Below are 12,220 nucleotides of genomic sequence, written 5' to 3' on the forward strand. Positions count from 1 at the left end.
TCTATATTTATTTCTTTTGAAGTATGTAAGCCTGTAAAATAGTCAATTACAATACTACAACCTTCAACATACAACCTTTTTTGAAAAGGCAATCGAACCCAGTCGTTCAAACTGGTACCTTAACATTGGCAAACCATCGGTTATATTGTTTATTTTTTTTTATTTCTCTTCGGCATTTTTCCTTTAACATTTTCCAAGGCATACTATATATGCTATATGGATATTTATTTTAAGACCTTCAATATTTTAGAGTTATGTCCCTTTTACCATTGCAAACCATATGGATCCACTACAACCTCATTGAAAATCAAATTTTAATCGAGTGAAATATTTAACCACAGAAGAATGCCAATATGATTCGTTAAAGTTCATTTAATTTTTTCCTCGTTTCATTTTTAGCCAGGTGCTGATCTTAGCCTTTTTAAACTCCTTTTTGTCATCTTTCTAAACTTTTGAATTGGATTCATACACTCTTAAGGAAGGGTTCGTGTTCATGTTTATGTTTATTTTTATTTTTATTTCTTCTTCTTCTTCTTAATATCGTTTCATGATGAATTGATCTGAATAAATATTGTTTAAACTAATATATAAGGGTTTTGTGTGCTTGTTTTCGATATATAAGTCATTGAAAATTTAGCGGGAGATAATTCTCTCAAGACCTCTCCTAATCGTGATAGCTGCATGAAGATAGACTGTGAAGCACCTACAAGTTTTTGGTTTCCGACTACACTGACTAAATTGTAACTCACTTTAATATATCTAACCTACTGGTATCATGAAATCATTCGAAAATGAATAATGAGGGAATATTCGGCTTCATATGGACGTACATGTAAAATATATTCAATCTATACGCATAGTCAGTCTAAAATATTTTAAACCTTCAAGAACTACATTTAGCTATTCACAAAGGATATTTCATTAGTATAAGAGTTTCGGGTTGGGTTAGCATATTTCAGAATAATGGACAAACAATAGGAAATCATAGATAAAATATGGCATAGCAAATTTAAAAAATACGGAAATGACGATACCATCATAAAAACAAGGGTTCCACTATGACTAAGGATTTTCAAAGGGAGTCCAGGGAATCGATATATGTGCCCATGGTAGTTAGTAATTATGTTATAGAATATTTTCAAGATTGGCATGGATAAAGAACCACCAAAAAAGCAAGCTAGGTAGCTTTTCTTTTTACAAAATTTTGTGTTGAAAGACACTTGTAATGATTTAGAAAATAGTAAAAACCGAATAATGTTACCGGATATCACATGAGATTCTTCTTTTTCACACTTGTGCCGATTTGGACTAGAATTGATTTCATCTTCCTTTGTCTCTTTTCAATTCTTTCATTAAGCTTGACGTGTGAGATTTAGATCTTGTTTTGCGGTTTTGGCACTTGTTCATAGATAGCATATTGCACAATCACTAAAAATAACTCATGATTAAAAGTTTGTATTAAAATAAAAACTAGAGGTCCTCAAGAGCCTGTGTTCGCCTACCTGATTCTACTTGGGTTTTGGAAATGATGTAACAATAGACTAAAATCATAGCAGCTTCTCTTATTATGATTAAGGTAAAAAAAAAATGGTTTAATATTATTGGCCCCGTAATTTAATCAAAAGCAGAAGACCATTGTAAAGTTAACAGAAATTGTAGAAAATGACTTTACAAGGATAATGACAAATCAGCTACAAAGTAACAACACTTGGTCAGTAACCCAAAAGAAACATTCATACCATGTTTGGTTTCATTCCATTCAGTGGTTTTCTAGAAGAAGACATTTGTACATATTCCAACATAGGTTCCTTTGTTAAAACTAAGCCCCCCCCCCCCCCCAATTGGCAGCCATCTTAATTGATGGAGTTGCTACAAAGTGACAACACTTAGTTAGTACCTCATTAGGAACATTCATGTTCTGTTTGGTTTCATTCAGTGGTTCTCTAAAAGAAGACATTTTATGTTTTTTCAAACAGGCCGATCTATAAATTAAACTATAAGTCCCTCTCTGGCGGCCATCTTGAGAGATTGATCGGCATCATAGTAACACCACTTGATCAGCACCTCACAAGGAACTTTTATGCCATGTTTCGTATAATTCCATTCAGTGGTTCTCTAAAAGAAGACATTTGTATGTAATGACCATAGGGTTCTCTTTCAAATGAAGTCCCCTGCAGGTTGCCATTTTGGATAATGGATCAGCTACAAAGTATTAACACACGGTAAGCACCTCACAAGGAAAATGTAAGCCATGTTTGGTTTCATTCCATACAGTGGTTCTCTAAAAGAAGTTTAAAATGTAAAAAGTTGACAACGACGACGACGGATGCCAAGTGATAAGAATAGATCACTTGGCCTTTTAGCCACTTGGAACTCTTGGCTCTGAACTTCATTTGTTTTCTGTTTTTTTTTTTTGTTTTTTTTTTTACATGTTTCCTAATAAAAACAGTTTAAATACCAGGATTCGAATTGTGTACTCGAAACACTCGTTTTGTCTACACAAAAACTCAACACTCGAATATGGAAAAAAGTTACAATGCCAAATGCAGTCGGAAGTTGAAAGGTTTTTAGGTCTTAAAATCCGTTTGTTGTGTGTGTGCTCATTAACTGTCATTACTAAATATAACAAAACAAAATGTTGCGGTATGATTTACAATTGGACAACTAATCACCAAAGACCAAATTTAACAACTATAATAGATCACTGTAGGCCGCCAACAAAGAGCAGAACTCGTGCCGCAAAGGCCCCGAAATTACAAATTTTAAACAATTCAAACTAGAAAATACAAAATATGAACGGGAAATATATGATACAGCAACAAACGACAACCAGGCAACTAATTAACAGACCCCTCACTTGGATAATTAAGTAACAACACTTGATCAGCACCTCACAAGGAACTGTGTGCATATGAATACAGAATGTGGCGGAGTCGAACTAGTTTGTAGGCGCCAACTCTTTGTCGCCATAATAAGTAAATAACACTAGCAACACTATATTGATCTACATTATTTATTTAAATTTAAATAAGTGTAATTTTTTGTTTCTGATATTCAATAATATGGTCATAGTTCCATTCGTCGTACCACCGACAGCTGCCATGCGCATACTCATCACATGACACTCTAGGTGTACCCGACTCCATTACGGGTATGTGTGGTTCTGGGGGTCTTTTTCCAAGGGAATAAAAACTTGTATAATAATACCTGTATCAATAAAAAAAATATTTTGTGTCACTTACAATTAATATCTTAAATTCTCCAACTATTCAAAATTATCCGATTTTGATTTTATCTTGTGTGCATTAGTATGGTACATGAATGTGTTCAACTTAAATGTTCTAAAAAAAATAATTTCCCAATACAGTTTTTTTCAATCAGTTCAAAACTGAATTATTTAAATTGCTTTTCTGTTTGTTAAGTCTTGGACATAATTTTGGTACAAGCTGAAAAATTGAAATTAAATACGTGACAAAAGAGATTCTTTTTTGGTTGTCCCTCTTGTTGTACAATCTGGCTTGTTTGCGCATTTTCCAGCTTTTCAATGTTGTAGGTATCAGACTTGCATTAACACAAAAATACCCCATACTTTTCAGTCATAACCAGCATCTTTTAATATAATGTTTCTCGTAACAAATATCATTAGGCGGTACTATAAAACATCTATCATCCTAACTTTTATTGCTATGGCTTCCTTACATATAGTTAACTTCTACCTCATAATATACCATTTTTTGTTATACGTTATGCTTTAAAACAATCTGTCCTTTTTATGTATTTTACATTTATACAAGTAATTCCTTACTACACTTACCATCTTTGTAGTATAAACTTATGACCTTTAGTGACCTTGGCAGCTTGGTGTATTGACAGATGTTCACATTTTCCTTTCTCGTTCATATTGTTCCATACTAAAGCTCTCCCCTTTCTCGGCTTCACCCATATTCCAAGTTCTGTTAAATATCATTAATATCCTTCTGTTAAATGTTTATTGATTGAAGCTTATCGTAAGCAAACAGCAAAACATATTCTACTTTTTTCTACCTTTTTATCATTTGTTTTCAAATATCATGTTTATATAAAAAAGAAAATGTGGTGTGAATTGATTGCCAATGTAACAAATCTCCACAAGAGACAAAATGACACAGAAATTAACAACTATAGGTCACCGTACGACCTTCAACAATGAGCAATGCCCATACCGCATAGTCAGCTACAAAAGGCCCCGAAATGACAATGTAAAACATTTCATACGAGAAAACTTACGGCCTAACTTATGTACAAATATAAACAAAAGACAAATACGTAACCCTTTTAAAAAATCTTTAATTTGGCTGTAGTTGCTTTCCATCAAATTTTGTATTTGTATGAAGTACCTGGGAATTGTGTTTCACCTCCTTCTTCAACGTCTTGTAGATAAACTAAAATTGTAGCTACTCTGTCCCTTTTATCTTCGTTGTCTTCTATACAGTCGGTATGTAACTTATAACCTGAAATGATATATTCATTATTTGGAATGAAGGGAAAAAAAATCGATTTCAGAACAGTTAACGTATAGATAATGACCCTTTTAAAACGCAGAACATTTGACCTTGAATATACATAATTCACCTTTAATGCCCTTATGTGTTTTTATAAGCGCACATTCGATTCAAAATTAAATATGAACAACAGCTTAGCTAAATAGATATTTTACTCAAATCAATGTTTTTGTTGTATGTTTGCTTTCTTGCTACAATTTCACACTCACTTAGTTGTCTATATAGCAGTTTACACATAAGGGATCTCATATGCTAAAAAAAAGGTGAACAAAATTGAAAACAACTCTTTTTCACTTTTATGCGTCCAAAGCGTTATTCTTGGTTTCCCATCATAAGCAACGATCAAAGCCCAATTATTAAAACCCTAGGATGTAAAAAAAAATTGAAACAGTTGAAAAGCAATTATACCAAAAAGGACCTAAAACATAGTAAATTCCATCTAAGGTCTTTGTAACACTTAAACTATAATAAGTAAACTGATATTTTTTGGAATATCCTGTCATAAGACACGATTTTTAAGACTTCACAACGGAACTACAAAACACTTTGTAAAAAAGACAAAAATTACAAATGGCATAAATGCCCTACATATATTCACAGTTGTATAATTAATTTATTCGTAAATAAACCCAATTTCATTGTATTTTACTATTTTCCAAATATTGTCCATATCATACATCATGTATAATGCTATTATCTCTATAAAAATGATGCAACTCAATGATGAATATCTAGACTCAAGCTGGCAGCTGATGAATATATGGTCAAATACCACACAGTCTTATTTATAAAGTCTGATGTGAAAATGCTGTTGTGTATGGTGGCCGGATGCGGCCATTTCGCCTTTTCGCGTTTTCTCCTTTCACTTTCACGCGAAATCGAGAAATCGAGAAATCGGTAAATCGGGAAATCGAGAAATCGGGAAATCGGGAAAGCGAAAACGCGAAATCGAGAAATCTATTTCATTTCCCGTTTTCGCTTTTGCGTTTTCGCGTTTTGGTTTCTTGATTTCTCGATTTCGCGTTTTCGCTTTCTCAATTTCTCGATTTCCCGATTTCCCGATTTCCCGATTTCTCGATTTCGCTTTCTCGATTTCTCGATTTCCCGATTTCTCGATTTCTCGATTTCGCGTGAAAGTGAAAGGAGAAAACGCGAAAACGCGAAAACGCGAAAAGGCGAAATGGCCGCATCCGGCCACCATAGTTGTGTGTGTGCGTCTGTGTTTTTTTTTTTGTATGGTTGGTCTCTTTGATGGTTAATTAGCTACAACCAATATTAGACTTTTGTAGTTAATTCATCACTTAAACCTGTATAAAACACGAAGAAACATACACTAGTGTTCTTACCAACATTTAAAGGATATGATGTGATTTGAAATTTTCCGCCATTTTCCGGTTTTAATGCTGTAGCTTCTTTTACTCGATACTCGAACACGTTAGAGAACCTACTTTCTCCACGGTAAAATGCTGTACTATAACTCCAGTTAGAATGTATATGGTCTTTAAATTCGGAAGAAAATGTTTTATCCAAGCATGTTGTACCTGCAAAAGGAAATAAACACAAATAAACAAAATCAAAATTGACATGTCTGTACTACGTTTAAGTAATATTGCTTTAAAACGTGTTTAATGTATGTAAACATATGTGTATACGACTATAAATATTACAGATACGCTTCTGGTCCATTTGTGTGTGTACAAAATTTAGTAAAAATTGTATATAGTTAATAAAAAACGCAATTATAAAAAACCCAGATACTATTGATTGGTTGATGTTTAACACCACTTTTAGCATTCATGGATTTTTCGTGGCTGTCCTTTTTTCTTTGGAAGAGAAAGCCGGATTGCCCGAAGAGAACAACTGTTCTTCAGTTGGGAAACTGACAATTATATAGTCATTTAAGATTGGAGTCGAATGCACCTGCAACGTGCGGGATTCGAACTCACAACCTTAGTGATACAGTAGTTGGAATACCCAGACATCTTAGTCACCGAGGTTCCTAAACTGATATCAAGAAACAGGAACATTTCTCAGTCAAGGCTCCTTCGTCAAAGAACAAGTAACATCATGGAAAAAGTAGTTAAACGTAAAAATAAACTACAAAACAAATACCGGTATAGTATAGTGATAATACTAAAAAAATTATAGTACACACAAATCTTAAGATTGCTAGATAACAAACAAGAGTACAACCGGAGATGCTTCGCTTGTTTGTCGTAAACTTATGCAAACAAAATGCTTAGTTACCTGGCATAAAGTCGTTAGGAGATACTTTGCGGTTGACTCCAGCTGCTTTTAAATGTTGACGTAATGTGTTGACAGTGTCAAAACATACGATTGGATCTTTTTTCGATATTTCTGTCACGTGTCTGTTGTGTGCTTTCATCAACCCGTCACATTCCGCCTCTGACAAAAACTCATCATACAGGTATACTCTAAAATAAACATTTTATACATTTATAGTTCGGGGCCTTTTATAGCTGACAATGCGGTATGGGGTTGGTTCATTGTTGAAGGCCGTCGGGGCCTTTTATAGCTGACAATGCGGTATGGGGTTGGTTCATTGTTGAAGGCCGTACGGTGACCTATAGCTATAGTTGTTAATTTCTGTGTCATTTGGTCTTTTGTGGAGAGTTGTCTCACTGGCAATTATACCACATCTTCTTTTTATAAGTTTTCAAAATTTAATTTAGACTTAAACTGATAGAGTCTTTTTTCCTTCCTAATTACAAGAATTACAGAATAGTGTGCGAGTAGGCAGTTCAGTGGTTGACGTTGGTTAATGTCTGCTAAATTGCTTTTTGTTATAAATCAAGCGGTTAGTTTAATGCCTTTAATGGCCGACTTTACAGTATATGTGTTTCTCCTTGTTGAAGACCATGCGGTTGCATATAATTTCTAACATCCCCTTCATTTGAACTTTGGTATATATATTTGTCTCAATGGCAATCATACCACATCTCCTTATTTTTATATCGGATACGTTCGAAGATTGACAATAAAAAAAAAAATAACTAAAGTTACCACACAGTTTCATAATGCATCGTTCACACAGTGCCGATTATTGCTCCCGTTTGAGATCAGACAGCCTTAAGACACGAAAAGTAAAAAAAGTCGGATTACTATATCTTCAATGATCTGGAATGTCCTATTTTTATTATTGCCTGAACGCTGTAGTATACGTTCGTAACATAGTCCTACGGATAGGAGAGGTCGGAAAAGCACGCCGACAGTTAGGTGCGTCCCGTAACATTCGGGAAAACTCATCCGATTTTGTCTAGTCGGATTACAATCGTGATTATGTCGTAACAGATTCTGCTGTATCGGATCAAAATCTCATAACAATGTTCTGTGTTTTCTGGATGGTGTTCTGAGGAATGGGCATGATCTGGAGAGATTTGTCATTGCTGTTTTTTGCCGATTGAGTCCAGATTGCATCCCGAATGCGAACCGTCTTTGACGAAACCGTCCCGGAACAGTCCCGTTATTAATACGTAATTCGGCAATAATACCCTCGTCTGAGTCCCGACATTTACAGAACACGATACGACTGAGTCCAGAAAAAGCCGTTTGTAATGCAATCAAGTAGATTGAGACAGGATTGCGATCCGACAGTACCTGATCATCCCAAATATGGCGACAGTTTTCTAACGGATATCTTCCGTCTGCGTCAGTTCACTGTCTGATGTCTGTCAGATCGCATTCGGCAGAGTCGGGACGCTTTCGGGATATATTCGGTCGTTTTTAACCGTGGAAAGATGCAAATCGGTTTAGAATCGGACTGAGAACGGGATATTGAGTTCGGACGCTACCTGAACAATATCTGATTGTTGCTTTGATTAAATTAATGTTTCCAAAATTTTAATAAAGTTTGAATTTCCAACTACAATTTACAAGATCATGAACAGATTTTTAACAAACTATTACCGGGAAGCTCATAACAACGACGGCAGTAAAAATCGTAAATGTGTGACCCCAGCTTAAAAGACGGAACTGTTTAAAATATGAGATACTAAAACCCAAAATGTTTTGTTTTTAAAAAATTGTTTCCATATTCCAAGGCATTATACTAGGTGTGCATGCATGTTCAATTATTAAAGTATATTGTGTACTCATGGTTAATCTGTGGTGCTTTTGATATATGTCGTACAAATAAAAAAACATTTGAGGCCCTTTATAGCTTGCTGTTCGGTGTGAGCCTATGCTCCTTGTTGAAGACCGTACTTTGACATATAATGGTTTACTTTTACAAATTGACTTGACTGAAGAGTTGTTTCATTGGCACTCATACCGCATCTTCTATAAATAAGAACATTCATAATGAAAATGAAGAGAGAAAACTTACTTTACAGAACTGTTATTAGGCTTCTGAGGCAGTAATTCTACTGGCGGCAATCTTCTGCCGTCTGCAAATATCTTTTTGGGTGACATTCCTGTCTGCAAAGTACTTTTAAACTTATTCATTTCTTCTTCAATTTTTGGATCAATTCCTTGTCTAGGCTGAGGTTTCACCTTTTCAGGTGGCGAAACACTTTTTGAATTGTCATGCTTTGGAACATTGTCAGTTGGAAAACTTTTATCCATGTGTTGAGTATTATCAGATATTGTTTGAGTTAGTTTCTCACTTTTTGGTGTTTTATTTGCCAACGTATCTGACTGTTTATCAGATCTTTTCTGCATTTTTGATGGATCCGTCACAAAGTTCGTTTCGCCACTTTCTTCTGACGCTGACATTGATTGAAATACATACAAAGCACCAAATAAAACGGATAAAAATAGAACAATTATAATTATAGTAAATACTGGTGTTGAATCTTGTCTGAAGTCTTTTTGTATCTTTCCATTTTTTAAGGGTGAATTCTTTGTTTGCGGGTTCTTTTGTGTTGTTTTACTATCCAATTTTCGGTTTCTCATGTTGGTTATCTACAATATCAGAAAGAGACATGAGATATGAACAGCTATTATATGTAAAAAAGTCAAGCATTCTTTTTTTTTATTTTCCTGTCGTTCTGATCATCTAAAAAGTGAACATTGTAGTAATAATAAAATCTTGAATACGCCGACTGTTTGTTAAATGTCTGGAATTTTAAGGACACAATGTTAAAAGGGTAAAATGAATTGTTATTATTTTGGAAAGTAGAAACAGTATACAATTTACTTTGAGTGTAAAATGACATAAATCCCTGAAGCTATTCTTTAAGTTATTTAATGGACCATAAATATACATTTGCAGACAAGAATTTTATTTCAAATTCAATTAACCATACCTGTTCTATTAGATTGTTACGGTAGCTTAATTCAATAACAAACGGTGATAACAAGTTTTCCAATTTGACAGATTAAATCGGGATCGAATTTAAATATTATATATATATACGATTGAAGTTTAGAAATTTGCCTTTTCTCGAGTTACTATGACAATAACTAAAGTTTTGACATGTTAAAAGGTGTATATTTCTAGGCTCCCTTTCTATCGGATTCTTTGTATATCCTTGCTATTTGCCCATTTCGTGTTTCCTTGTTCTTCGCATACTTTGCATATTCTTGCTATTTATCAAAAGAACAGTAAAAGAAAGTCTTTTCCAAGAGTATCGATTTGTGTACATGTATATGCTTGAAAAAGTTCGCAACCATACTCTGTGCACATCAGTAAAAATATTGACTTGTATAAATGGCTTCAGTTTTCAAGTGAGCAATAAGCATGTGCAATGCTGAACAAATAGTGAATACTGGTTTCCAACATATAACATACATATTTGAGATAAGAGTCAGATAAGGATGAGGTTGGAAGTAAATAGGCCTTCTAGATGCGGTCTACTCATAAACAGGAGTACGTAACCTTGCCTGTACACTGTACTACAACAATCCCCAAGAATTCACATCAAAACGATTTTTGATATATAGGAACTCGTTTTTGTCTCTCGCAGAAAAAAAACATACCCCCCCCCCCCCCCCCCACCCAATAATACTGTCACTCCATGTTACAACATGTTCAGTGGTAAATATCACCTTTTTTTGTTTAACCGACGAACAGGTGGTCATTTTTGCATAAATGAATAAATAGTCAGTACAAGTATTAATCTAAACTTATAAAAGTAGATACATTTAATTGTACGTGTAATATGATATGAATATATACATGTAAGAAGAATACAACATTTAATTTCTTTTATTTTTAGAGGAGGTGCATAAAGAAAATGTTGCATTATATCAAATAAATTAAAAGAATAGTGTATTATAAACTAGAACCTGTCAATCTTATAAGTGTTCAGAAGGTTATTAAAAATGGATTATATTTCATTATTTGAATGTCAAATCCATGTGAAATTTGTATAATATTTAAAATTGAAGTTCCTTTGCAATTTCCTTTAATACATTATTAAAAAAAAACTAACTATGTGTTACTCATTATGTACATTTCCCAATAAGCATTATTTCGCTCCTGAAAATTCTCAAGACATATATCGGGCTATTGCGTATAAGTTGTGTAGGAAGATCGCATACAACTTATAAAGAGTAACCTCCCCTTACACTTCCGCATTGCTGTTGGCATACATAAGATATATTCTTCCCACTTAAGAAATGAACTCACTTACCGGGAAATAGTCTACGTTATACTTCCTCGTTTAAACAAGAATTGTCGACAATGTCATTTAACATTATTAAATTTCAATCAATGAAATAAAATATCTAACGAATGGATCGGTGACGGTGAGATTTGATATACTCGTATCTACATGTATGTCACCGATAACAAATCATTGTGGAATTCCAAGGTCCAATGTGGAAAAGACACAATGTATTAGTTATCACTTTATGTATATTTAACTTAAGACAAGATTTTTATCATTTAGTTTTATTTATGAATATGTATACATGCAAAATGAATAGTCTCACCTTATTTCAAAATAAGTAAAATATTTTGGATAGTCTTGCATGACCAAGGCGTACTTATTGGAGATATTTCAAAAAGATAATATTTGCTATATTTCTATACACGAACTTTCCAATTATATATTGATCAGCATACAAAGCAATCTATTTATATGAAAATTTCTATCGAAAGATGGAAAAGCGTATGTATACTCAAGACATGATTGAATAAATATATAGCATTCAGTAAAACAAAACTGATTGCATCACTTTGGTCAGGTTTGACAATGCTGTTATAGAATGGTAACATTTAAGAACATTTGAGTGACAAACTGGTATTTATTAAACAGTTAAAAACTTTTGAGGAAACATAGCGATTTTGTTCTTGTTCAAATGCAATATGCCCAAACCCCATTTTGTAATTTCATTTATTCCACATTTGTATTCTATCTGCATATACAGAAGAAGAAGATGTATTTCGAATTAAGGGTACCAAGGGCCAAACAAATTTGTCTTGGCAATGACATCAATTATTTCAAATAAGAATGATGAATATAAGGAAATGTGAAATTATTGCATATGAGACAATAATCTGCCATAATGAAGGAAACATGGTGCCTTGTGTCGGTTGTAATGCATATACCATCTCCCTTTGTAGTAATATTCTATTTGGCTTATAAAAGAATTTTTCTTTCATTGACCGTCCTTCAACAGTTTATTTATGGGTCTAACAAATCAAAATTGTTATCACTAGTGTATTGTTTTTGTGACGGCTATGTACATGTAGATAAACAGTAAATTTTCAA

At 33.6% G+C, this 12,220-nt stretch overlaps 1 protein-coding gene across 1 annotated transcript; it reads right to left on the reverse strand.

Annotated features, from left to right (window-relative positions):
- Nucleotides 1-2,999: 2,999 nt before the first annotated feature.
- LOC143083138 (uncharacterized) lies at nucleotides 3,000-11,358 on the reverse strand. Its single transcript, XM_076259368.1, has 7 exons — nucleotides 11,138-11,358; nucleotides 8,887-9,464; nucleotides 6,789-6,976; nucleotides 5,888-6,082; nucleotides 4,377-4,490; nucleotides 3,815-3,953; nucleotides 3,000-3,207 (listed from the first exon to the last, which is right to left on the reverse strand). The coding sequence occupies exons 2-7, from the start codon at nucleotides 9,453-9,455 to the stop codon at nucleotides 3,024-3,026; spliced, it is 1,389 nt and encodes a 462-aa protein (XP_076115483.1). The 5' UTR covers nucleotides 9,456-9,464; nucleotides 11,138-11,358; the 3' UTR covers nucleotides 3,000-3,023.
- Nucleotides 11,359-12,220: the final 862 nt, after the last annotated feature.

This window comes from Mytilus galloprovincialis, chromosome 7, assembly GCF_965363235.1.
Source record: "Mytilus galloprovincialis chromosome 7, xbMytGall1.hap1.1, whole genome shotgun sequence".
In the NCBI taxonomy this organism is placed as follows: Eukaryota; Metazoa; Mollusca; class Bivalvia; order Mytilida; family Mytilidae; genus Mytilus; species Mytilus galloprovincialis.

Excerpts from the sequence above, each read along its gene's own strand:
- LOC143083138 (XM_076259368.1), bottom strand. The coding sequence starts at position 9,455 with ATGAGAAACCGAAAATTGGATAGTAAAACAACACAAAAGAACCCGCAA. Across the intron at positions 6,083-6,788 it reads TCCTAACGACTTTATGCCAG|GTACAACATGCTTGGATAAA; the intron begins GTAACTAAGCAT and ends TTCCTTTTGCAG. Across the intron at positions 4,491-5,887 it reads ATCATATCCTTTAAATGTTG|GTTATAAGTTACATACCGAC; the intron begins GTAAGAACACTA and ends ATATCATTTCAG.